General features: G+C 45.7%; 1 protein-coding gene across 2 annotated transcripts in view; it reads right to left on the bottom strand.

The window, feature by feature from the left end:
* FER1L6 (fer-1 like family member 6) overlaps positions 1-27,792 on the bottom strand; it is a 132,481-nt gene that overhangs the window by 90,713 nt on the left and 13,976 nt on the right. Inside the window, exons 1-7 of one of the 2 annotated variants that reach the window (XM_081012468.1) lie at positions 21,075-21,144; positions 13,418-13,500; positions 10,517-10,646; positions 2,790-2,844; positions 2,550-2,681; positions 1,760-1,822; positions 329-407 (exon numbers count right to left, since the gene is read on the bottom strand). In XM_081012468.1, coding sequence (XP_080868594.1) covers positions 329-407; positions 1,760-1,822; positions 2,550-2,681; positions 2,790-2,844; positions 10,517-10,646; positions 13,418-13,500; positions 21,075-21,115 — 583 coding nt within the window. In that variant the 5' untranslated portion in view covers positions 21,116-21,144. Of the gene's footprint in view, positions 1-328; positions 408-1,759; positions 1,823-2,549; positions 2,682-2,789; positions 2,845-10,516; positions 10,647-13,417; positions 13,501-21,074; positions 21,145-27,792 lie in introns of those variants that run through there. The other variant, XM_081012469.1, reaches the window with a different exon arrangement.

Below are 27,792 nucleotides of genomic sequence, written 5' to 3' on the forward strand. Positions count from 1 at the left end.
TTGTGATTCGGTGCTTCTGTGCATGTGCAAAGTGCAATTTCGTGCTTCCGCGCATGCGCGACCGCTGAAACCTGGAAGTAACCTGTTCCGGTACTTCCAGGTTTTGGCGGGTCCTTAACCGAAAAAACACAACCTGAAGCATCTGTAACCCAAGGTATGACTGTCGTCTGTTTGCCATGAGCAACGACAACCTGTAGTCCAATTTTTGTTTCCTGCCCCCCCATGGCAAACCATACGCTCAGAGATTCTGTGAATCAGCCCTGAGATACAACTGTAAACAAGATCACTGATTAACAAAGAAGGGCCAAGTTGAAACTGCGTATCTTACCTGGCTCATTGTAAACGGTCCCCAGATCTACTTTAAAGGAGCCGATCAATATGCTCCCTATCAGCTTGTTATGCATAACCTGTTGGAGGAAGATGCATGAAGGATTATATGCTTGGTACATGAAGCATTTACAGAACAGAGATCAAATACTATTCATGTCGATAATGGAAGGAGCCTAGCATTTTTAATACAAGGCAGTGAAAACCTTGTATGCTGTAACTAATTCCTGGCTCCGGTTCTTTGCCATACTCTAGAACAGAGTTTCTCAAACTTGAGTCTCCAGCTGTTTTTGGACTACAATTCCCATCATCCCTGACCACTGGTCCTGCTAGCTAGGGATGATGGGAGTTGTAGTCCAACAACAGCTGGAGAGCCAGGTTTGGGAAACCCTGCTCTAGCATGACCAAGAAAGGGTGCAATTCAACCCACCTCACCCTGTCCCTCTTCCCACATTGAACGTAAGAATGGCACAATGGGTCAGTGAATCTGGCTGTTAACCAGGGACAGCTGTGGGCAGAATTCCTGCATCGCAGGGGGCGGGCTAGATGACCCTCAGGGTCCCTTCCAACTCTACATTTCTGTGATCAGAAGAGCCTGCTAATCAAGCTAATGGCCCATCTAGACCAGAGTCATTTTCTTATAGTGGGAAACCCACAAGAAGGACCTGAGCAGCAGAGTACTCTCTGTTCTTGTGACTTCTAGCAACTGGTATTCAGAAGCACTGCTAACCCTGACTAATGCAAATATATATATATATTTTAAAAATCACAAATTTGATTTGAAGATGAATAAAGATTTCTGCCAAGCATTCTGCAATTTGTTCCCACCGAGTGCCTATTTGTCTCATTCTTTCCATTTTATTCCATTGACACATTTGATTTGCAAAGCAATACAGCACGGTAACTAAAATGAATATTTGATTATCACCACAGTGAGCGTTATTATCCAGGCAGCAAGTTAATGTGTCCTCTCAGTGCCCCACTCCCTTGCAGCAATCAAGAATCAGATCCTCAACCAAGACAAATCCCCGAGTCTCAGCAAAGGAGACATGGTTTTTACATTAGCTGAGAATCTGACATACTTCCTTATAGTCTGAGTTCTGCTGAGTTTTACAGCCTGGCCTTAAGTGCTGCGTTAAGGGTGCCATGCAAAATGCAAGAACCAAGAAGCAGAAAACAGACTTGGTAATTTAATAGATGATTGCAATTACTGTTTACCTCCAAGACGCAAAGGCAATGTTAAAAATGCATGAGCAAAACTATCCGAATAAAAATGGTCAGAACAGTTTTCTGTTTGTCCAACTACAAGTCTCCTCTCTCTTTTATATAATTGAGAAATCTCATCTCATCGCTTCTTTGGTCATTGTTCTCCACACTTCCTGGTTCAGAAAAACAAATTAGTTTCTGGCCAACTAAAATTGTATATACTCACCGAGATCTTGATAATTTTGTCAAAGAGATGTACTTGGGGTCCAATGAAGTCAAACACAAAATACTGTGGGAAGAAAAAAACACAGAATTTCAAGTTAATATATATTACATCTCTCTCACACACACAGAATTCTCTCAAATTATGGTCCTCGGGATTCTTTATGGAAGACCATAAAGCAGGGGGCAGAGTTGGCTTTGACTTTATTTATTCATTTACAGACACAAAACCAAGCCAGTTCTTGGCACATTAGGGTGGCCAAGGTGGTGCCATCTACATGTTTTTGAACTTCAGCTTCCATCAGCCCCATCCAACATGGCTGGTGCTCAGGGATGATGGCAACTGGGAGTTCAACCGCATCCAGAAGGCACTGCAATGACTAACCCCCAGAGTACTGTGTGATAGAGAAAAGTGCATAAAGGTAAAGGTAAAGGTACTCCTGCCCGAAGGCCAGTCGTGACCAACTCTAGGGTTGCGCGCTCATCTCGCTCAAGAGGCCAGCGCTGTCCGAAGACACTTCCGGGTCACGTGGCCAGCGTGATGAAGCTGCATCTGGCGAGCCAGCGCCAGTGCCGCACACGGAAACGCTGTTTACCTTCCCGCTATAAAGCGGTCCCTATTTATCTACTTGCACTTGGGGGTGCTTTCGAACTGCTAGGTTGGCAGGAGCTGGGACCGAACGACGGGAGCTCACCCCGCCGCGGGGATTCGAACCGCCGACCTTACGATCAGCAAGTCCTAGGCGCTGAGGTTTTACCCACAGCGCCACCCACGTCCGGAGAAAAGTGCATACTTCATTGTAAAACGGTGAATTGGTTCCTTCTTTGACGGTTGTCTGCTTCTTTTCATCGCCAATTTCAATAATCACCACGGGATCTATGTTCTCACCGACGAGTTGGCGGGCTTCAATGATGGTTATGGCAATCTGTGAGGGTGAAATGAAGCATATGCTTGTAGCTTCCTACTGAGGGAGGCTTCAATCATTTCTTATAGGAATGGACAACCTCCCTGCCCTGCCCCCGCCCCAATTTACCTGATAATTCTGTGATTTCACCTCGCCTTCATGGACCTTTGACTCCACCTTCGCTCTGTTTCCATTTCAGAAGACAAGGACATGCGTCAGCCTTTAAGATGTTGTGCCTTTTGCATCTTTTAACAACTAGAATGTGATTCACCTTAGCACCTATACAGTTATGAGTTATAGTTAAAGGCAAGGATAGAGAAGGATTTAATCTGGAAATCCCCTCTATACAAGATTGGATCCAAAAGCTGACAGAATATGCCAAATTAGATGGTCTATCAGGAAAAAAAGAATAAATCAAAACAGGAATTTGTTTCAAAATGGGAAAGAATATTCGAAAAATCAATATAGTAGTTTAAATTCTGTTGCAGCATTCTAGAAACTCCAGTAATAGTTGCAAGGTAGATATAAGAAATTAGATATATTAAGAAAAAGTTTAATTATGATAAAAGTGTGTATTGGCAATAAGTAATATGAAATGGAAATATGGAATAGACGGGAGGTTGGGTCTTTAGTGTTAAGACCTGTCAGGGAACTGCCATCGGAAGGAAGGGAAGTGAAAGGGCTCACACAGGTTGGGAGAGACTCAGCAGCTGAAGAGGGAACCAGTAGGGGGCGAGGAGCTGAGCTGAGGGAAAGGGAGCTGGAGGGATGGCTCAGAGACACTTCCAGCGAAAACAGTGGGGAGGTTTCAGGACCTCCTGTAGGGACACCCACTCCTCGCCGGAAACTGTCACGCAGAGAGTCCAGAAGACGTGTTTCCGTTAAGGAGCTTTTATGTTGGAAGCGATTCCGAAAGCAACCACTGTCGGAATCTGCCAGCGACTGACGGAGCCATGTTTAAGGGGCTCCGTTACAGACAGAGGTTTGCAAACTTGACCAAACTCTGAGGGACTAGGATTTTACACACAAGCAGCTCATCGTCCCATCACAGCATTCCGACAGTCTTCGTGAGCAGCTTGTGCAGGAGAAGGCATCATGAGCAACCCAGCCGGAACCGGAGAAGCAGGAGCTGGAGCGGGTCCAAGCCTGGAAGAAAGGTACCGGGTGTTGGAGGTCCAGCTAGCGCTGCAGACGGCGAGGCTTGAGGAGAGGAGGGCTCAGGATGCAGACAAAAAGGGGAAAGACACCCAGCTCGTCAGAAAGGTACCAGGATTGGTGCAGAAGTTTGGGGGGGAGCCCAAAGACTATCATGGCTTTCGGACAGAGATGCAATATGCCCTCAATCTGCAGTTTGATGAATTCCCTGACGAGGAATCACGAGTGGCTTTCGTGATTGGGCATCTTGAAAAGGGGGCGAGAGACTGGGTTAGACCCCTGATGGCAGCGAATAGTGACGTCCTAAAGGACACGATGAAGTTCTTTCGCGCCATGGATCTGATGTTTTCCAGCGATATTGAACAGGGAGTGGTCCGCAGACAGTTAATGGCTTGCAAACAGGGGAGCCGATCTGTCCGTGAGTACTGGACTGAGTTCACCATGTTGATCCATAAATTGGGGTGGGATCTATCGGCGGAACCCATTCAAATGCTCTTTGAAGAAGGGCTTTCTTCGGCTGTGAAAGACGAACTTTCCCGGGCGCCCAGGGCGGAGTCTATGGACCAGCTGACCAAATCAGCGCTGACCATAGGAGCGCGCCAGGAGGCGAGAGCATTGGAGAGGCGGGAAGGGAAGGGGGAACGTTGGAAGGAGTTCCGCATTCCAGACATTCCAGAGCCAACTTTCCCGCCGGCAGAGCCGATGGAAATCGGAACAGCGCGCGCGCGCGCAGTTTCAAAGCCCAGTGAGGGGGGAAAGAAGGAGGGAAAAGGCGCCCGGAAATGCTATCTCTGCCAACAGCCAGGTCACTTTGCCAGAGTCTGCCCCCAGAGGAAGGAATGGCAAGGGATGGTAGGAGCTGTGGAGGGAAGAGAGGAAGAAATACCGAAGCAAGTAAAAGCCAACGCCTGGCTGCCACCGTCGGGGCACAGCAGCCAGGCCAAAGAGCAGTGAAAGTGCCCACGCCAGAACCTCCTAAACCCGCCCTAGTGATAGAAGTGGCGCTAGAGCTGCCAAACGGACACCCTCTAAAGATAAAGGCGCTGTTGGACTCAGGCAGCTCCTGCAATTTCATGAGCAAAGAGTTTGCAGCTGAACACCAGATACAGACGATCCCTTTAAGCAACCCCCTGCAGGTGACCACGATCGATGGCAGGGAGCTGTTGGGAGGAGAAGTCAGCTTGCAGACCGTCCCAATGATAATGAAGGTGGCAAGGCACACCGAACTGATAGCGTTTAATGTGGCCACCTTGGGAGGAGCTCCCATTATATTGGGGATGAGCTGGCTAGCGTTACATGATCCGCTGGTGGGCTGGCATCAGAGAGTGGTTTCTTTTGGTTCAGCACATTGCTTAGAACACTGCAAAGAGGGAAAGGGTTTGGCAGGGGCCCAAGCCACCCTAGCAGGGACTGAAGTAACGGAGAACGTGAAGGTACCACGACAATACGCAGATCTCCGCGACGTCTTCAGCGAAAGGGAAGCTGACCAACTAACCCCGCATAGACCCTTTGACTGTCAAATAAATTTACTCCCTGGGGCACAGCTCCCTGTAGGCAAGCTGTACGCCATGTCAGACAGAGAGATGCAGGAGCTAAGAGAGTTCATTGACAAGAACCTGAAGAGAGGGTTCATCAGAGAGTCCAGGGCGGTGGGGGGCAGCCCAGTGTTTTTTGTGGATAAAAAAAACACGAACAAGCCGAGGCTTGTGTGTGACTTCAGGGCCTTAAATGCAGTGTCAGAACCAGTGGCTTTCCCTATGCCCAGGATTGACGACATTTTGACAAGGGTCAGGAAGGGAAAGATTTTTACTAAACTGGACCTAAGGGGGGCGTACAACCTGATACGAATAAGGAAGGGGGATGAATGGAAAACCACCATGTTCACCCCTTTGGGGGCATTTGAATATTTAGTTATGCCCTTCGGCCTACAAGGAGGCTCCGCGTGCTTTCAATCGTTTATGAACCATGTCCTGGGGCCTTTGCTTTACAAGAATTGTGTGGCCTTCTTAGACGACGTGTTGGTGTATTCTGAGAATGAGGAGCAGCATGTGAGAGACGTCAGAGAAGTGTTGAGCAGGCTGCAAGCCAACCAGCTGTGGGTGAAACTGGAGAAGTGTCAGTTTCATACCAAGGAGGTGGAATTCCTGGGGTATCGCCTGTCAGACAAGGGATTGGCCATGGATCCCGGCAAGGTCCAGGCGGTGCTGGAATGGAAAACACCCAAAACAAGGAAGGATGTGCAGAGGTTCCTAGGATTTGGGAACTTCTATCGTAAGTTCATCCGAAACTTTGCCCACCTGACGGCGCCCATTACGGACTGTCTCAGCAGTAAGAAGAAGTTCGTTTGGACTGAGGAGGCGGAGCGAGCATTTGAGGAACTAAAAAGGGCCTTCGCCTCGGAACAACAACTCCTGCATGTGGATTTACAAAAACCGATGAGAGTGGAAACTGACGCATCAGACAGAGCTATTGGGGCGGTGCTTCTGCAGCCAGGGAAGGAGGAGTCAGAGTGGAGACCGTGTGCCTTTTTTTCGCGAAAACTGAACAAATCCGAGAGGAACTACACGGTGTATGACCGAGAACTACTAGCCATTCATGAGGCGTTCCGGAGATGGAGGCACCTGCTAATTGGCGCACAACATAAGGTGCAAGTGTGCACTGACCACAAGAACCTAGAGTATTGGAGGACGGCACGAGTGCTCAACCAACGGCAAGTGAGATGGGCCCAGGAGTTCTCCAAATTTAACTTTGAGATTTGTTACGTGCCAGGCCCAGAGAACATTAGGGCGGACGCTCTCTCACGCAAACCTGAATATTTGGAGGGGGAGGGAGCACCCGAAGAGAGACATGTCATTCCAGAGGACCGCTGGGTGTGTGGGGCGGCATTGGTGGGACAAAGAGAACTGGTAGAGGAAACAGAGAATGATGAATACGCCCAGAATAAGCTCAGAGGTCTTAGGGGTGAGGGAGAGGAACCAGGGGGTTTCGAGGAAAGAAATGGAGCTTTGTATTACAAAGGGGCACTGTATATCCCTGAAGGAGACTTAAGGGGGAGGGTACTCAAGCAGTTGCACGACAGCCCCACGGCGGGGCATTTTGGACAACACAAAACCATGTGGTTGGTCACCAGGGAATTTTGGTGGCCTAAGGTGAGGGAAGATGTACGGGAGTATGTAAGAGGGTGTGAGCAATGCCAGCGAGCCAAAGGGGAGAGGCGGGCACCGGCGGGGCTATTAGAACCCTTACCAACCCCAGAACGACCTTGGGAGGCAGTGTCGATAGATTTTATGACTGATCTGCCGAAGTCCAAGGGGAAAACAGCCATCATGGTGGTGGTAGACCTACTAACAAAGATGTGCCACTTTGTAGCCTGCTCGCATGCAGTCACGGCGGAAGAGACAGCGAAGTTATTTGTAGAACACATTTTTAGGTTGCACGGGGTGCCATTGAGGGTGGTCTCAGACCGAGGAAAACAATTTACTTCCAGGTTCTGGAGGAAGCTCATGAGCTTACTGCAGGTGGAGGTCAACTTTTCGACTGCCCGGCACCCTGAAACCAACGGGCAGGCGGAAAGAGCAAACGGGGTCCTCCAGCAATACCTGAGGTGTTATGTCAATGACAGAGAGAATGACTGGGTAGAAAAGTTGGCGCTGGCGGAATTTGCCTACAACAATGCCGAGAATGTGTCCACAGGGATGAGCCCCTTCTTGGCAAATTATGGGTGTCATCCCAGGGCTTTCCCAGGGGGAGAAGGGGAGAGATGGGGTGTCCCGGCAGCCGAGCATTTTGTAGAAGAAATGGAAGCAATCCATCGTCAGCTCCAACTCAACTTAGAAAGGGCGAAGGAAGAATACAAGAGGCAGGCAGACAAGAACCGAAGGGAAGGTGAAACCATAAGGGTGGGAGATAGGGTGTGGCTGTCAACCCAAGGGTTGCCGTTCAAAGGAGGTTGTAAGAAATTAAGACCCAGGAGATTGGGTCCCTTTGAGGTCATTCAACAGGTCAACCCAGTGGCTTTCAGGCTCCAGTTACCCAACCACATGAAACTGCACCCAGTATTTCACAGGTCGTTACTGTCACCGTATGAGGGGGGACGAGAAGGGATGGCCACTCGGGGACCGGTCATAGAAGAAAGGGAATGCAGCAGCCATGTGGCAGAAATCCTCGACGCCAGATGGAAGGGGGATCAGGTGGAGTATTTGGTAGCGTGGGAAGGAGAACCGGAGTCAGAAAACACTTGGGTAATGGCAGAAGATATCAATGACGAGGTATTGATAGAAACGTTCCATCAAAGGTTCCCAAGGAAACCTCAGCCTGTGGAGAGGTTCCGGAGGGAATACTTTGGGACCACCGATGAGGAGGAGGAGTTGGAAGGATTCTCGGAATCGGAAGGGGAAGGGGAGATGGACTCTGAGGAGGAGGAGTACTTCGAGACCAGGAACCGCAACAGGTGGAGAGAAGTGTTCGGGACATCGGAAGATGAAGGAAGTTCATTCCGGGGTTTTGCCTCCTCACCGCCCGTAGAGGAGGGGGCGAGAGGGGATGAAGGGGGCCCTGGAGGGGAGGTGGATGTCAGGGAACTGCCATCGGAAGGAAGGGAAGTGAAAGGGCTCACACAGGTTGGGAGAGACTCAGCAGCTGAAGAGGGAACCAGTAGGGGGCGAGGAGCTGAGCTGAGGGAAAGGGAGCTGGAGGGATGGCTCAGAGACACTTCCAGCGAAAACAGTGGGGAGGTTTCAGGACCTCCTGTAGGGACACCCACTCCTCGCCGGAAACTGTCACGCAGAGAGTCCAGAAGACGTGTTTCCGTTAAGGAGCTTTTATGTTGGAAGCGATTCCGAAAGCAACCACTGTCGGAATCTGCCAGCGACTGACGGAGCCATGTTTAAGGGGCTCCGTTACAGACAGAGGTTTGCAAACTTGACCAAACTCTGAGGGACTAGGATTTTACACACAAGCAGCTCATCGTCCCATCACAAGACCAATATATGTTTTATTATTTGTTAAGAAAACTTTTGTCTATGGTTATTCCTGCGTGTAATTTGGTATTTGTGTTTTTTCTTTTTTCTTGCTATATCAATAAATTAAAAAAAAAATCAAAAAGAGAGAGAGAGAAGGATTTCATCTGGTTTGCATTTTTAAGCTAAATTGCATCTCCCAGATTAATATACAGATTGGGACACCATTATCAATTAGATTTTGCATTTATATGAATTCCGTGGTATATATCTCAACTAAAAGAAATGCACCAAAATGCCTAGATTGGGGTTTCCCAATCTTGGGTCTACAGCTCTTGTTGGACTACAACTCTCATCATCTATAGCTAGCAGGGCCAGCGGCCAAGAATGATGGGAATTGTAGTCCAAAACCAACTGGAGACCCACACCCTGGCCTAGATAGATCATTGGTGGCCCCTACAAACTAGTGTGAAAATTGAGGTCACGACGGCAGAAAAACAGAAATGCAACATTTCGTAAGTGACCCTCAGAACCAGCTACTGTGTCAAGACATGGCGGGCCTCAGCTCAGCTATTTGCTCAGACCAGTGAGCAAGCTTGACAGACAACCCAGAATTTTGGACAGAAACCAAGGATTGTCAGCTGGCCAGGTCTACCCTATCTTTCTTAAGAAGCTTCCTTGCTGGTCCAGCTGATCTCCCTACAGTAGCTGTAAAATTCTATGGTTGGTGGTGTGCTGAATCTTGGCTGACAGGATTTATTACCATATGTGGAATAACACCTACATGATAGGGATGGAGAGAGATTTGATTGAGTTTGCATTTAAAGACAAATCTATCCAGTTTTCTAAAAACATATTGCAAAACAAAACACAGCCATTCTTTGAAATCTGAATTTTGCAATGCAGTTCTCCTGCCAAGTCATGTGTTCAAAAGTGCATATACTTGGGTAAAATGTGCATAGAAACACGTGATATTAGGGAGAATTGCTTTGCAACAAAGTGCACAATAGGAGACATTGCATAAAAAAAATGCGTGTTAGGAGAAATTTGCAGTAAGATTCTGGTGAGTTTTCACAAGGACTTTTAAAAAACAAATAAATCACAAACTGATATGGAAATGTGGAGTGCTGAACTTGAGATTGGGGGGAGAATGAGGAACAGAGAAAGAAATGGACAGATTCAACCAGCACTCTTTGGGATTTTGGGGTTAGCTCAATGAAAAAAGGAAATATTAGGCATGTACGGGGGCCTGTTTGCTTGCTACCCAGATGGTTTTATTTCTTCACTTTATATCACTGTCAGAGAAACAACGCTCCATTTACTCTGCAGCTTTAGCTATAAAATAGATTTTGAAGTCTGGTCCAATTTCCACTGGAGTCAGCAGCTGCCCTTATTCTGACAACAACGAAGTCTACATCCAAGACCATTGATCTCTTTGTTTCTATGAAAGGCTGTGACAATTAACTGTCCATTCTCCACGCCATGTTTGTTGACAGGGCCTATTCCTAGTTCTCCTCCCATCATTCTCTTCTACCCCAGACTTCCATCTAGTGACAGTTCTGTCTCGTGGCGACAACATTTTGCTGACAAGGACATCCCATTAGACTGTGGATAAGCACAATGACCAAGAGATAAGCTATTTGAGCACACTGGCGTTCTGTCATTGACCGTGTCAACAGCAGCAGTGCCTTCCTCAAGGGCAGAGGGACTGGGCGGCCATTTTGTGACCCTGCAGCACAATACCTCTTTTGGGGAGGCCCTGAGGCACCAAAGCTACTGGTGGAGGCTGAGTCGTCATACATATTTTCGCCCTCTTCCCCATCTTGACCTGTAAGGAACTCCTGATGTAGGCTATCGGTGTCATCAGGCTCACCTGGGAAAGAAAGAAAGAAAGAAAGAAAGAAAGAAAGAAAGAAAGAAAGAAAGAAAGAAAGGAAAGAGTGATTCACCTGTAAATATAGACTCTGGGGCGGTACCCAACAAAACAGCTCTGCTAGTCCAAGGAGTTTCAGCTGTGCTGCTATGGACTTTCCCACTGCATACCCCATAAATCTGCAACTGGGTTGGGGAAAACCCAGGAACAGATTTAGAGGGTGTGTGGGATGTGAGTAGAAAGAAGAGAGGGTGAGCAGCTAAAACGTCTTGCACTAGTACAACTGTTTCATTGGATACAGACTTAGAGATAATAATAATAATAATAATAATAATAATAATAATAATAATAATAATTTATTATTTATACCCCGCCCATCTGGCTGAGTTTCCCCAGCCACCCTGGGCGGCTACCAATCGAGTGTTAAAAACAATACAGCATTAAACATTAAAAACTTCCCTAAGCAAGGCTGCCTTCAGATGTCTTTTAAAGATAAGATAGCTGCTTATTTCCTTGACATCTGATGGGAGGGCGTTCCACAGGGCAGGCACCACTACCAAGAAGGCCCTCTGTCTGGTTCCCTGTAACTTGGCTTCTCACAATGAGGGAACCACCAGAAGGCCCTTGGCGCTGGACCTCAGTGTCCAGGCTGAACGATGGGGGTGGAGACGCTCCTTCAGGTATACAGAACCGAGGCCATTTCAATTTAGTCGCTTGCCAGTAGGGATACACAGCCCCTGCTTGTTGCTGTTCAGATCCCACATTCCTCAGCCAGCCCTTGTGCACCATCACATATCTGTCAACTGCCCTGGAAAAACCCGGACATCCTGTCCCCCCCCCCCCGAAGAACATGGTGGCCATTTTGGATGGCCTTGCTCTTGTGCGATTTCAGGTCAAGATCTTGCCCCAAAAAAACATTTTTGAGGGGGTCCACAATCTTGTGTGGCACACCAAAACACATATTTTTGGGTACCATGCCCGAAAAAGTGCCTTGTCCAGGTCTGCAATCTCGCACAGGTCATGTGTCTGTCTTGCATGGGATTTCAGACCCGGAAGATGGTGTCCTGGATTTGGGCCTCGCTGTGTTGGAGGGTATGCCATCAATAACAGACCTATGACCTGAAGCTCTGAACATCCAATAGATGGTAGATGTTTTATGAACTTCAGATCCATCCAGACAGCAGTGGCCAATGTGGTGAAACAGGTGGCATCCTGAAACAGGTGTCACGGCTGCTTACCAGGATGGGTAGTGTAGTGAGTATGGGTTGCTCGTGCTTAAGTTGCCGCATCTCCTGGCTTTGTTGCCTTGCTAAACCTTTCAGTCTGGGCAGCCCTTCACTTCGTGGCTGCCTCAGTCGCTAGCAGAATCCATCAGTGGGCGTTTCTTAAATCTCTTCCAACATAAAAGTTGTTTGACACCCAGTCTCCTCCTACTCTCTCTGCGCGAAAGTCTTCTGTGCAGGGAGGGCGTGGGTAGAGGAGGACCCGTGCTCTCCCTGCTGGTGTCCAGTGAAGAGTCCTGGAGCCCTCTCGCCGATTCCCCCATCAGCCCCCCTTTATCCCTGGTGTTGCACTGATTTGCTTCCCCATCTGCGGAGCTGCCTCTCTCCCTGCTGGGCCCTTCTCCAGCATCATTTGAGAGCCTTCCCTCCGCCTCTAGCTCCGATGTCAGTTCCCTGACAGGTAGAATGGTGGCAAGGTTGGCGCTCCACAGGGACACCAGCAGAGCCAATTAAGACTTTGTACCGGTGTATTTGTTGGCAAGGTGATGTTTCTGCAGCCTTGCCAACAAAGGTCCATATAGTTAAAGCTATGGTTTTCCCAGTAGTGATGTATGGAAGTGAGAGCCGGACCATAAAGAAGGCTGATTGCCAAAGAATTGATTGCCAACAAAGTCCATATAGTTAAAGCTATGGTTTTCCCAGTAGCGATGTATGGAAGTGAGAGCTGGACCATAAAGAAGGCTGATCGCCAAAGAATTGATGCTTTTGAATTATGGTGCTTTATGGAGACTCTTTAGAGTCCCATGGACTGCAAGAATATCAAACCTATCCACTCCTAAGGAAATCAGCCCTGAGTGCTCACTGGAAGGACAGATTGTGAAGCTGAAGCTCCAATATTTGGCCATCTCATGAGAAGAGAAGACTCCCTGGAAAAGACCCTGATGTTGGGAAAGATTGAGGGCACAAGGAGAAGGGGACGACAGAGGACGAGATGGTTGGACAGTGTTCTCGAAGCCAGCAGCATGAGTTTGACCAAACTGCAGGAGGCAGTGGAAGACAGGAGTGCCTGGCGTGCTCTGGTGCATGGGGTCACGAAGAGTCGGACAGGACTAAACAACTAAACAACAACAACAACAACTGGTGTATTTGCGTAGTCTTGACCTCACGCCATGATCCCCCAGGTTGCAGATGTGGAGAAACGGAGGCTGAGAGGGCACAGCTTGCCTAGTGAGTTCACAATTGGGGTGTGACTCTGCAGCAGTCCTGATGTGCAGCTCAGTCCCTTAGCAACTACTCTGCATCAGCTCTCGTGGCATTTCAGCACGGGGAACGACAACGTCCCCTTGTGCCCTGCAAGGATCCTCCAGACACGTCCCGCTGAAAGCACCCTAAGTAGGCAGGGTTCATGTTTCACTAAAGCAAACATCACATTTTATCACTCACTTTATCACTTGTCCCTGAGGCTCAGCTGAAATAACTGCCCTGTGACATCATCTCACACTTGTCCTCCATTCCAACCAGCTCTATTATTGACCTAGTAGGTCTTACCCACTGCTCCTTTGTTTGTTATCGTTAATCCCTTCTCTCCTTTCTTCTTCTTCTTCAGCTTTATTCCAGCAAACAACCCTTTCCTGCAAAACAAAACAAAATAAATAAAAAAATTAAAAAAGAGCAGTCACAGAAACAGGTGGGGCCTGCAACAAAACGTTAGAGTGTGGAGTGGTCCCAGCCAGCCAGCCTCTTTCAAGATACTCCATTGTTTTTCAGGTCCCAGCTCATGAGCTTCGCAATGAGTCTGCGATAGAACCACCAGCTGAGGTCTCAGAATGTTTGCTTTCCTTCAACCACCTCTGGTCCAGTTAACATCTTGAGTGTTTACATTCCCACTATGTGCTCTGACATGAGTAACTAGACCAGGCTATCAGGAAGGTCTCAGACTGTGAACACCTATTCCTGGTGGGAGATATCAATGCCAGAGGTGGAGATGACTATCACACATGGGACAACTGCATAGGCCACTTTGGTATTGGCAGTATGAACGAGAATGAACAAAGGATGCTCGGACTGTCCTCATATCACAACATCACGAACATGTTGTTCTCTACCAAGGCAAAACACTGAGTGTCTTGGAGGCGTCCAAGGTTAGGTCACTGGCACCAGCTGGACTTCAGTGTCACCAGGCAATCGCCACTGAACTGTGTTGGTGTCATATGGAGCTACCATAGTGCTGACTTCAACATGGACCACTCCCTGGTGGTGAGCAAGGCCCATCTCCAGCCAAAGAGGACCATAGCACAAAGCAGGAAGTGCAGCTTCTCTTAGAGTCCACCCACCCACCCCAGAGTCTTGTTGGACTTCTGCAAAGCTTGAGATGCACCCAGGCTGCTGATACCTCCTTGCATAGATAGTGCTGTTTTGGCTACAAAGCAATCCACACTTTGAAAATGAGTTTGCTGCTAGTAGATATGATGTCGCTACCAACAAATTTGGCTTCCTCTGTGTGCAGTAACGAACTTGTTTCAGTGGTATTGCACTTGAGCAGGGCAGTCTGTATGTCATAACAGCGCACAAGGACAGGAAAAGTCCCAAATTCCATACTGGGCACAGGATCTGGCTTGCAAAGACACACAGCTGTCTTTGGCCCCATCCATGTCGCACATTTTATGCATATTGAATGCACATGTCTTCCCTGAAAGAATCTTGAGAGGGTGCTGGGAACTATAGCACCCTGAAGGGTAAACTATGGTTCCCAGGATTCTTTGTCCCCCCCCCAAAAAAAGTTCTTCAGATGTATAGTGTGGAAGTGACTTTCCTGCTTTGTTTAAATAAATAAAAAAAGTTTGCACGCTTAACTGTATGTTTAACAGTAAATGGGTAATGCCTGAAGCCAGAATATTGCCTTTTCTCATGAGAAGCAGAAGCAGAACAACTTATACAAACGGAAAGTAATTAGGCAAATTGGTCTAAACTTGTATAAGCTGTACAGTTTGCAGGAAACGGTTTTTCTTCGTACAGAATTCTGAATTAGGCTGCTGGCATCAGTTGGGGACATGCAGGTGAAACAGGAGATTGGGTTTCTGTTTTCTTTTTATTAAAGATTTCTTGGTTTACAAAAGTATGTGCCATGTCTCTTTTTTCAAGTTACATTTTCGACAGATCAGTTTCGTTTGTTGAGACATTAGTGTGAAAAGGGGGAAAGAAGTGGAGGGGGGCATGTTGAGTGGGGTTGGGGTTGAGTGGCGATGCTTCTATTCTACGTAGTGTATGTGTGGGGTTTTGTGTCAGTGTCGCTTGTGCAGGTTCTCTTTACTATTCACTTGTGTTCCTTTGGTGGTGAGAGAGGTTGGGGTTGGCCTAGGGTGTGGTTGTTTGTTTCTGATTGGCTGTGAACTTTGTTTTCATGTGTGAGTGGGGTAGGTGGGTGTTTTGGATCAGGTTAGCCATATTGATTCATATGATGTTGGTGGATTTTTGTCATTGTCTTGTTGGGCTGTGTATGCGATAAAGGGGAGCCATACCGGGGTGAAGGCATCTTCTTCTATTTGTCCTCATGTCAGTTTCAGTTTATTGGTTAGTTTTTCTAATAAGGCTTTTCCCCATACTATTTGACACCATCGGTCCACGCAGCAGATCAGGTTTCTTACCTGAGTAATAACAAGCTAGTAATATTTGCAGCTCATACCTAACCATTTGCAACTAAACGAAATGTATTCAGGTTACAGAGACCTCAATAGGCAGAAGTTTTTGTTACCTGATCAGTTATATCTTATTTCCAGAACTGCCAAAGTACATGAATTAATTACAGGGGGGAAAGCTCAGGCGAGGGCATCTGAATCTGAAAGAGTGAGACGAATTACCAACTTGTTTCTGCCGCAGGAGACTTTGGTAACATATCCAGCAAATTTCTTAGTGATTTTTTTTCCAGAGGGGCAAAAGGGGTCCTTCCAGGCTGTTGCTATTTTCAGGTGGGATTCAATCACATACTGGCCAAATTCAGTTTGCACAAATTAAAGGTGAATTACTCTTGCACAGCAAAACCCACTTCTGCCCCAGAATTGGAGTCCTTTTTGGGGGGTGGGGCATGGGGACCCCAGTTTTGTTCAGCTTTCGGTATAGCATCCATCTGAGGAGACTTCTGGCTAAAAAACAGAAGCCTCCTCAATATGGTGCTCCTCAGGACTCACCGTTGTTCCTAGGGGTGGAGAGGAACGGTGGTCAATGGGAGGTAAAGAAGAAGCCACAGAGATGCGAGTAGCCATGACACCTCGCTGCACCGGCTCACATTAACAGCTACAGCAGGAATGTGGGTGGCGCTGTGGTCTAAACCACTGAGCCTCTTGGGCTTGCCGATCAGAAGGTCGGCGGTTCAAATCCCTGTGGCAGGGTGAGCTCCCATTGCTCTGTCCCAGCTCCTGCCAACCTAGCAGTTTGAAAGCACACCAGTGCATGTAGATAAATAGGTAGTGCTGTGGCAGGAAGGTAAACAGTGTTTCTGTGTGCTCTGGTTTCCGTCACGGTGTTCTGTTGCACCAGAAGCGGTTTAGTCATGCTGGCCACATGATCTGGAAAGCTGTCTGTGGACAAACGCCAGCTCCCTTGGCCTGAAAGCGAGATGAGCGCCGCAACCCCATAGTCGACTTTGACTGGACTTAACCGTCTAGGGGTCTTTTACCTTTTACTTTCAACAGCTACAGCTGCCTCAGCGCCCTGCCAGCTTCCTCAGTGAGGAAGGGCAAAGAAGGGCAAAAAAGCATCGTATCCCACATTCTCAGAGCTTATTCACACTTCCACTTGTGTTGTGCCTAGAAAACATGTCTCTCTAAGTGGTTTTCCCCCTTGCCCTGCTCCTTTCCAGGTCAAACAAACTTCCTTGGGAGGTGATGGGCTCTCCATCACTGGAAGATGCTTGGAGGAGAGTCGGTGGAAGAAGATTGGAAAAAGTTTAAAGACTATTTACAGAAATATTGTAAAATTAATGAATGTTAGAAAAATGTTGGAATGAAGTTATATGGCTTTAGTAGAAATGTTATAAGGAATTAAGTATAAATAGATTAATAGAGAATTAAAGGGAAAAATAAGGTTAAAATGTGTTAAGATAATTATAGGATAGAAAACAGAGGAAGATGGAAAGGAATTGCTGAAACAACTAATAGAAGTGGAATACAAAAAGGGAGGGGTGAGGAGGTCATTGAAATAAGTGAATGAAAGATAAGATATCGAAACTATTTGATGTGTTTTAAACTGTTTTTGTTTTATTTTGTTAGTTTAAATTGTTTTTGTTAGCTTAGTGTTATGTATTGTTTTTGTATTGTATTGTATTGTTTATTTTTTCTTTGTAATGTTTAAATTGTAGGAAAAGTAATAAATATTATTTTTTTTAAAAATGGAAGATGCTTAGAGGAGATTGTAGCCACATATTCCTGCATTAGACTAGATGACATCCAAGATCTCTTCCAACTATATACTTCTATGAACCTCTTTTTTCATACAATTTTTATTAAATTTTCTGTTTCACAATTTTGAATACTCATTGAAACATCCTTAAAATATCAACGGCTTCCCTTCTTCTCTTTCATTTAGCATACCATGAATCCCTGCATATTTTACATATACTAAACCGTTCAGAAATTTCATTATTACATCCATCAAATCTTATTTACACTTATTTACACTGCTGGGGAAACCCAGCCAGATGGGCGGGGTATAAATAATAAATTATTAAATTATTATTATTATGAATTTATCCTAATGCTGCCAGCGTTTTCAAGTGTACACAATTCCCCACCCCCATATATTCAATAAACATTTTCCAGTCTTCTTTAAATGTATGTTCTTCTTGTTCTCTTATTCTGTATGTTAAGTTCAATCAATTCCAATCAACTACTCCTCTAGCATCTGGCCAAAATGAGAAACTTTAGTCTGAGACTGGAAAATTCTAACCAAGGAGGATTGATGTTAATAATAATAATAATAATAATAATAATAATAATAATATAGTATTTATATTATGCCCATCTGACTGGGTTGCTCCAGCCACTCTGGGCAGCTTCCAACAAAATATTAAAAACACTGTAATGCATGCAGCCTCCCTGTTCAGAAACTACTGGATAGTCCTATCTGCTAGGGAGCAAAAATAAAGGCCCGTACGGGCCAGTCGTGTCCGACTCTAGGGTTGTGCGTCCATCTCACTTAAGAGGCCGGGGCCAGCGCTGTCCGGAGACACTTCCGGGTCACATGGCCAGCGTGACGAAGCTGCTCTGGGGAGCCGGCACCAGCACAGCACACGGAAACGCCATTTACCTTCCTGCTAGAAAGCGGTCCCTATTTATCTACTTGCACTTAAGAGTGCTTTCGAACTGCTAGGTGGGCAGGAGCTGGGACCAAACGGCGGGAGCTCACCCCGCCGCGGGGATTCGAACCTCTGACCATGCGATCGGCGAGCCCTAGGCGCTGAGGTTTTACCCACAGCGCCACCCGCGTCCCCAGGGAGCAAAAATGGGACAAGGATATTCCTTTCATGTCTTTTCTGTGGCTTTTCCGGAAGCATCTGATTGGCTACTATGGGTAACAGGATTCTGGACTAGATGGGCCTTGGATTGGATGCTGTAGGGCTCTTCTTAATTTTTTTACCATTGCTCAAACGATTCCTGCATAAGGTTTTTCTCATCCCTGACATGGGCTGTGCTGTTCACTGCATGAGCTCAAGGAATCTGCCTTCTAGCTGATGCTTAGGTGCTTTTCAAAACACATGGCCATAAGACAGCTTAATGGGTTTCCACTGTCAGAATGGGGCTGTTTTGCATAATGCACACCATTAATATCTAACCCAGCATAGCGGAGACCGCGGGAAATAAATAAACAAGTTAGAAACTGAAGGTGCTTATTCCCAGGATGTTGAATAAAATAGCCCATCCTAAATGCTTTCATCTTTAAGGAACTGAAAACACATTTGCGAAGCTTTAACAGCATATTTATGCAAAGCAGCCTGAAGACGGGCATGGCAGCCACCGCCAGCCTTTGACAGGGATAGCAACAATCTTTGGCTAAACTGCTATTTCCATGTTTGTAATTGTATGAAAAGACACGCCGCTAATGATGTAAAATATGAAGGAATTTAATCAGAATGATTTATGCAGCAGGATAGAGTAAACCTGCTTGCATGCTTGTGTGAAACAAGTGTCCCTAGTTTCCAGGGACAGTCCCGGAACTACAAAAGCCATCCTGACTTCTGATTTGACCCTGGAATGTCCCTACTTCCCCTGCCAGCACCACTGTTGCATAACCTGCATAATATGCACCAAATATTCCTATACCTGAAATAGCCTTGAAATTTATAGCTATCACAGAATTTAGGTTTTTCTTGCGCAGAACGTGGGTTACAAATTCTACTTAAATTGCCATGAAAACAGTGGGGCTTCAGACCACACAGTTACATGCTTAATTCCGCTAGGTGTGATTGTCTGGCTTGGACTGAAGCTTCCTCCAGCACTGGACAGAGGAAAAACGATAAGCTTCATCTTTAGATAAGCAAAAGGCTTGTGACACAATAGAAAATGAGCCAAATCAAGGGAGCAACTTCCACCCAAATCACAGCAGCATGCCCTAACAATGATGTCCATTCAAGCATAGTGAATTAACAGTGCACTACACTGACTCGACTCTCCCTCTCCTCGCTTGAACTAGGAGAAAACTTGCTTTCAGCCCTGTGTTTTATAGAGTCTTGCAGAGTGTAACTACCCTGTTGCATGACTCTCTGTGGAGCCTGAATACATTCAAGGTCCAATAAGCTGGTTGGTTGATTAAGTTTACTTATATGGCGCTTTCCCACAATGAGCTGTGTCCAAAGTGGCTTACAGCACACATTCAAAACATCAAAATACAAATATATGAAATACGGAGCACGTTGGTAGATTCAAATATGACAAAAATCAACCATTTAACAAACACAGTATAAATTCAGTACAGTGGTACCTCGGGTTACAGACGCTTCAGGTTACAGACACTTCAGGTTACAAACTCTGCTAACCCAGAAATAGTACCTCGGGTTAAGAACGTTGCTTCAGGATGAGAACAGAAATTGCGCGGCAGTGGCACAGCGGCAGCAGCAGGAGGCCCCATTAGCTAAAGTGGTACCTCAGGTTAAGAACAGTTTCAGGTTAAGAACGGACCTCCAGAACAAATTAAGTTCTTAACCCGAGGTACCACAGTATACTGAATTATTTGGGATTTCTAACACTGGAGAGTCCCACAGCAAAGATTTTACATAGTCTAAATAAATTTAAAAATTAAAAAAATTGTGCAGTAGCGCCTTAAAGACCAACTAAGTTTGTTCTGGGTATTTTTTTACTTATTTCGACTGCGTCAGACCAACATGGCTACCTACCTAAATCTTACATACAGTGGATGCTCGGGTTGCAAACGTGATCCATGCGAGATGCACGTTCGCAACCCGCAGCGTTCGCAACCTGCAGCGGCGCATCTGCACACCTGCGGGTTGCGATTCAGTGCTTCTGTGCATGAGCAAAGTGCAATTTAGTTCTTAATCCGAGTTCTTAATCCGAGGTACCACTGTACTACCAAAAAATAAATTCTAAGATTAAGTACATAAAAACAAAGCAAAACAAGAGTTGACTGACAATAAATTTTCTGAAATTAATGAAGCATTGCCTTTTAAAAAAGTCCCCCACAACTAAGAACTTGCATTTTCACATTTAGATGTTGCAAGTGCATTCTTTTGATTCCAACATACCATTTATCAAATGTCAACATTTGTAGAATCTCAGTAATCAGTACACGCTAGCAACATTCTGAGAACCAAATCTGCAGTAACTTGGCCATCATGGCAAAGTTGGCAGGGAAAGGCACATATTACATGTCACTGCAGGACATCCAAACCACCTTACCCCCAGTTTATATTATGTATGTTCCTAGCTGACAGGGACAGCACAAGCAAGCAGATCAGAGTTAGTGGCACTGACAACATCTGTAGAACTCTGGACTGGAACCACAGTGACAAAACAGATCACCAAACCCACAAAATGAAAAATGTAGTTAGTATGCAGCCCGATCCTATGCATGCTTACTTGGAAGTAAGTCCTGTTGCATTTGATGGAGCTTGCTCCCAGATAAACAGACAAACTTAACCAGCTGCACAATATTCTTAAAAACACACACCAACTAATCCCAAAGTATCCTTTCACTTTACCTGTGAGATGGTGGAGTGTTCCCTGAGGGCTCCGACTCCATGACTAATGCTTCCCTCCCAGTGCCTGCCTTTTACATCTTGCGCCTGCCCCCCCCCCCCGCCTTATAGCTGTCTTTGAGATTTATTTACTCCTAAATGATGGGTTAGTCAGATCTGCAAACACAGTCCTGGAATGCAGAACCTGCTGCTTGTGCACACATTAGATTTCCTTGGCTCAGCTGGAAACTTTGGCTTTTCAATTGCTGGGCATGAAATAAGGAGGGGGGGGGGAATGCTTCACCGGCCACAAAACTGAGAGGCTGCTTCTGCGCAAGAATTCTTGAGAACCGCAGTCACACGTTGCTTTTCTGAAATCAGGTGGAAGCAGAAATAGAATTGTGCTTCTACACCGCAGTAAATATAGTGTTGTATTATCTGTTAGTGCCCTTCCCTATGGCCATGAGCTTTCTCTAATGTTCTACAAAAGTCCCCAGCAACATTAATTAGTAGCTTCCTCCTTAATTTAATGACTAGTTCAAAGACATTTCTTTCTTTTACAGTGAAACACCACTTTTTCACTATAAAAGAGGGAAATAAGGGGGGGTACTAATTAACTAATTAATTAGGATGCGGGTAGCGCTGTGGGTTAAACCACAGAGCCTAGGACTTGCCGATCAGAAGGTCAGCGGTTCGAATCTCCGTGATAGGGTGAGCTCCCGTTGCTCGGTCCCGGCTCCTGCCAACCTAGCAGTTCGAAAACACGTCAAAGTGCAAGTAGATAAATACCGTATTTTTTGCACCATAACACTCACTTTTTTCCTCCTAGAAAGTAGGGGGAAATGTCTGTGCGTGTTATGGAGGAAATGCCTACGGGTGGCATGCCTACGGGTTTTCCTCCTCTAAAAACTACGTGCGTGTTATGGTCGGGTGCGTGTTATAGAGCGAAAAATACGGTAGTTACCGCTCAGGCGAGAACATAAACAGTGTTTCCATGCACTTCTCTGGTTTGCCAGAAGCGGCTTAGTCATGCTGGCCACAAAGTGTTGGTGCTGACCTTTAAAGCCCTAAACGGCCTCGGTCCAGTATACCTGAAGGAGCGTCTCCACCCCCATCGTTCTGCCCGGACGCTGAGGTCCAGTGCCGAGGGCCTTCTGGCGGTTCCTTCATTGCGAGAAGCAAAGCTACAGGGAACCAGGCCCGCCCTGTGGAACGCCCTCCCACGAGATGTCAAAGCTATAAACAACTACCTGGCATTCAGAAGACATCTTAAGGCAGCCCTGTTCAGGGAAGTTTTTAACGTGTGATATTTTAGTGTATTTTTGGTTTCTATGGAAGCCGCCCAGAGTGGCTGGGGAGGCCCAGCCAGATGGGCGGGGTATAAATAATAAATTATTATTATTATAAATTATTATGACCCGGGAGCTGTACGCCGGCTCTCTTGGCCAATAAAGCGAGATGAGCGCCGCAACCCCAGAGTCGGTCACGACTGGACCTAATGTTCAGGGGTCCCTTTACCTTTACCTTTACTAATTAACACTGTACCAAAGGTGCTATTCATGTATAAAACACATAAAGGGGGTCCATATAATAGGAAAGGAGTCTGCATGGATGGCCAAGCCCAGGCATTGTGAAACCAAAACAGGCCAGCATCACCAACATCAGAAAGTTAACCAGAAGAATCTGAAGAGAACCCATTGTATATGAGTAGCTGTTCCTGATTCCTGTGGAGACATCTGAGCGCAACACCAGGAGAGGGGCTAATACATGGGTAGGCAAACTAAGGCCCGGGGGCCAGATTGGCTCAATCGCCTTCTAAATCCGGCTCGTGGACGGTCTGAGAATCAGCATGTTTTTACATGAGTAGAATATGTCCTTTTATTTAAATTGCATCTCTGGGTTATTTGTGGGGCCTGCCTGGTGTATTCATATGAATAGAATGTGTACTTTTATTTAAAATGAATCTCTGGGTTATTTGTGGGGCATAGGAATTCATTCATTTTATTTATTTATTTCAAAATATAGTCTGGCCGCCCACAAGGTCTGAGAGACAGTGGACCGGCCCCCTGCTGAAAAGGTTTGCTGACCCCTGGGCTAATAGCACAACTTCACACAAATCCTCTTCAATGAAAGGGGTTTATTTAAAGGGCATTTCATCATCAATCCTCCAGCTACGCTGAACAGAAAGTGGTAACAATGGTAGAAACTGAAGGAGGAAGCTTTTAATTAAAGATACAGCAGTCCCTAAAAGCTTATAATGGCTTTTAGCCATTACTTCAGCTTTAAATAAAAGCAACTACTGGTTTTGTGAGTAGATACCATGTAACACACCCGTGAGCCATGTGCCAGTGATACCCCTGAGTGAAACCCAAATGCTAAATTTTGAATTTAATAAAATCACTGCAAATTCCACTCAGAAATCAAGCATAGGAGTTGTTAAATCCTCTTCAGGATGGTACAAGCAACACAGTCATTTCCTGTTGTCCAGCCCTAATATGGTTGGCACAAGCAGGACAACGTTGACATGTCACTATTGGATACGCGGAGAGCAACTCTAAGCATTGTACTTCTATTGTATGGCAGTTGCTATGCAGGGTAGGTACTTTCATGTGAGAAAAAAATATTCTGTCAAAAAAAGGTGCCATGTTGAAATGAATCAGGACACACATTCCTTTCAAAAACAAAGAGGGGAATGTTGGAGAAATTAACAATTTCATAAAATTGTATCATGTTGGTCAGGCATAGGCAAACTCCGGCCCTCCAGATGTTTGGGACTACAATTCCCATCATCCCTAGCTAACAGGACCCGTGGCCAGGGATGATGGGAATTGTAATCCCAAACATCTGGAGGGCTGGAGTTTGCCTATGCCTGATTTTGATGATTCTGTTTTCTTTTTAGGCTATGGCCTAGCTAAACTAGAAGGGCCCGTACCTGTCTTTTACAGTACAGAACAGTGGTGTGTGGTCACTGGACTCTAAGGGGACTAGGCTAGTCCCCTAACTGTTCCCCAGTGCCTCCTTCCCAAAGCCCAGGAAGCTTCTTCCCAGCTTAGGGAGGTAGGCACAATGTTCATGTGCACAATATCAGGACATCACAATGTCACATGCATTACTGCTCCCCTATGAAAAATTTCACCGCAAGCCTCTGAGTACAGAACTACCTGCTTTTAGGTACTGTACATAATGAATATCTGTTCCAGAGCACTGAAAAGAATAAACTGTTAGACTCAATGGTGGCCACTGTATGCATGAAAAGAGAATCGGCTGGGCATGGCAACTGTGATTAATCTTGAATTGTTTCGTAGACAGATGAAAGAGGACATTGGAAGACTTTTAATGAACAGGAAAATCAGTCAAAGTCTTCATAAAGAAAGACACTGAAAAATTGTTGTATGTAATCACATGGTATTATAATGACAGCTAATCTGAAGAGCCAAATGGTTTTGATTGGTTCAGGATGGTGACGTTGGGTTGCAACAATTAAGATTGCTGTGATCCTTTGATTGGTGAATAGAAAAGACTTGTGTAACCTGGAAATATATTTTAAAAATTGATTTGGGTTCAGTGGGACTTACTCCCAGGCAAGTAAGTATATTCTGGCAGGAAAAAATACTTTTGCCCCTGTTCCCAAACTCTAGTGGAACAGGGCCTGAAACTTGAATTACTTAGATTCATATTCATAATGTTCCTAGGAAACTTGCACTCATTTTGGAGAATGGAAAGTGGTATCAAATTTACTCATCAATTATGTCATTAACTCATCCCACTAATCCGCTAGGAAGTATGCTGTTATTAATTTATCCTTCTGTTCCCCCCCGCCTCTGTTAAACAGAAACTCTGCTCTATTGACAAAGGAGGTGTTTATTTGGACATTGTGATAAATTTAGGTGGGAACTGAATCTAGCCACAAGCCATTTTTATCAGGCTTAAGCAAGAAGAGGCATTTCCACTGAACTGAAAATGACTCCAGTTCAGCCTTCTTATGGCAGGGCAAGAACCTCCATATAGAGATGAGAAAGAAACCCAATTCAGTTTGCATTTAAAGGTAAATTTAAATAATTTGCAATTTTCAAAATGATGTGCACTGCTAGGAATTTTGTAGCTCTCCAGCTATGTAATGTACAAAAAAATTGCACACACTAGGGTCAAGTGTGCATATAAATGGAAACATTAGTGAAAATAACATACAGAAATGCAGTATGTTAGCAGAATGTGCTTTGCAAAAATGCGCCTGTTTGGAGAAATTAACACTATAAAATGCTGGTGAATTTTCATGAAAACTTTTTTTAAAAATTGAAAACTAATGTAGAAATTTGGAGAGCTGAACTTGAGAGTGGAAAAGTGAGAAACTGAGCAAAACCAAAGCAGACCTATTTGCCCACCCCTACCTTCAACACAGGGACGCAGGTGACGCTGTGGGTTAAACCATAGAGCCTAGGGCTTGCTGATCAGAAGGTCGGCAGTTTGAATCCCCACAACGGGGTGAGCTCCCGTTGCTCGGTCCCTGCTCCTGCCAACCTAGCTGTTCGAAAGCACTTCAAAGTGCAAGTAGATAAATAGGTACCGCTCCGGCGGGAAGGTAAACGGCATTTCCGTGTGCTGCTCTGGTTCGCCAGAAGCGGCTTAGTCATGCTGGCCACATGACCCAGAAGCTGTACGCCGGCTCCCTCGGCCAATAAAGCGAGATGAGCGCCACAACCCGAGTCGGTCACGACTGGACCTAATGGTCAGGGGTCCCTTTACCTTTACCTTTACCTTCAACATATGAGCAACATATGATCAATTCCCATTTCCCTGTTCCTTTTTACTGGTCCCTAGAAAATCGAAATGCTGAAGATAAACATTTCCCAAACTGGTGCCCTCAGCCCTAGTCAGGATGGCCCAAAGTAAGGGGTGATGGGCATTGCACTTCAACAACATCTGGAGGGCACCAACTTGGGGTAGCTGCTCTACAACAGTGGTCTTCAACTAGTCCAGACCTGAGACACACTGCTGGTTCCCAGCCTGTTATGGACCAGACTTGGGCTGGTCATAATCTCTGTCTAACTTACCTCACATAGTTGTTGTGAGGATAAGGAGGGAACCACGTGCACTGCTCTCAGAGCTTGTTGGTGAGGTGGTGAGAGAAGTAAGAGGTGGTGAGAGAAGTAAGGGGTGCAAGAGCAGGAAAAATGTATCTCTGGCCCTTCATATGTCCTTTGACTCCTACTCCCAACAGCACCAGGCAGCCTGGCCATTGGTCAGGGCTGAGGAAGTGGGAGTCCAACAGCATTTATAAAGCCACAGGTTCAGCATCAGGGAGAAGAGGGAAGGAAAGAGGTAGGCAGAGAGACAGAGAGAGAACCTTACAGTGGTACCTCGGGTTAAGTACTTAATTCTTTCCAGAGGTCTGTTCTTAACCTGAAACTGTTCTTAACCTGAAGCACCACTTTAGCTATTGGGGCCTCCTGCTGCTGCCGCGCCGCCAGAGCACGATTTCTGTTCTCATCCTGAAGCAAAGTTCTTAACCCGAGGTACTATTTCTGGGTTAGCGGAGTCTGTAAACTGAAGCGTATGTAACCCGAGGTACCACTGTATAAGTTTTTAAATAAAAATTTGGACTAAATTGATGCACAGTTTCGAACCAGACACACTTTTACTCTTGGGTTTGGGTTTTTCTTTTGCCTTTTTCAAGGGGCATATCATTTTGTTATGCTCACAGAAACGATAAAAATGAATTTTAAAAATGAGGAAAGCAGTAAGTGAAGTGGAAAAACAGTGGAGAATAAAGTAGAGGATGGTGGGAAGCAAATTAAGTTCGGCTCTGCAAAGATATTGCTCTGTCAGGAAACAGAGGGAACTCATGAAGGTTTTATTGAAACATGTGGGACTTCCTTTGATTCCTCTCTTTCTCTCTCAGACAAATAGACTTTTTTTTATCTAGAATCCATGTGAAGCCTCCTCCCTTTCTTCTGTTCTCCATTCGAAGGCACTGTCTTTCCATTGTTGGCTGAAGCAGTGGCAAGATCAGCCACCACTTATTCCTTCCTAAAAATAACAACTGGAGGCATGATTCAAAATAAAATAACGAAGCTGAAAACTACCCTAGACATTAACAATGATGCTTGGATTTTATTAACCCATCCATTGCACAAGACATGCACCAGTAGAGGGAGATTATTGTGGAACTAATCATTAAGGAGAGTTGTAGAGTGAAAACAAACTCTTTGCCTCAGGGCAGAAAGTGGCATTGCCCATCATGTCTCTCTCCATTTAATATACTGTTTAATATACCTTGAGATTTTCTCTGAAGTTGGTGCACTGTTCAAACATCATTCAGAAAGTTTACTGGGTGTTTCTCTATATCAATAATGTGTTCCAGCTTTACTCTGGTAAATATTCAGATCAGACTCTCTCTTGACTCAATATGTCGGCACATTTTTATCATTCCAGTGCTCATGGGATTCTACTTCATTTTTGCCATTGCTTGGAGGAGCTATGGAACAGCCCCAGTAAGAATGAATTTGTGTGGCTGTTTTGCTACAGCCTGCTGTTTTCTCTCTTTGCCTGGTTTTGCGGCATGCTCACAGCAAATGTGCCGCCATACCTGAGCACAAATAATTGATTTAAGTGAAGCAGAGAAAGAGGAGTTTTAGAGGCATCCTTCGCAGATTTAGGCTTTCTGAGTTTTCTGTTGGGCTCCACGCAAAGCCCTGCATAACCTTGGAGTCAAAGGGGGAAAGGAGATTACTACAGTGGGATC

Source organism: Podarcis pityusensis, assembly GCF_964106645.2.
Source record: "Podarcis pityusensis genome assembly, chromosome: 7".
Taxonomy (NCBI): Eukaryota; Metazoa; Chordata; class Lepidosauria; order Squamata; family Lacertidae; genus Podarcis; species Podarcis pityusensis.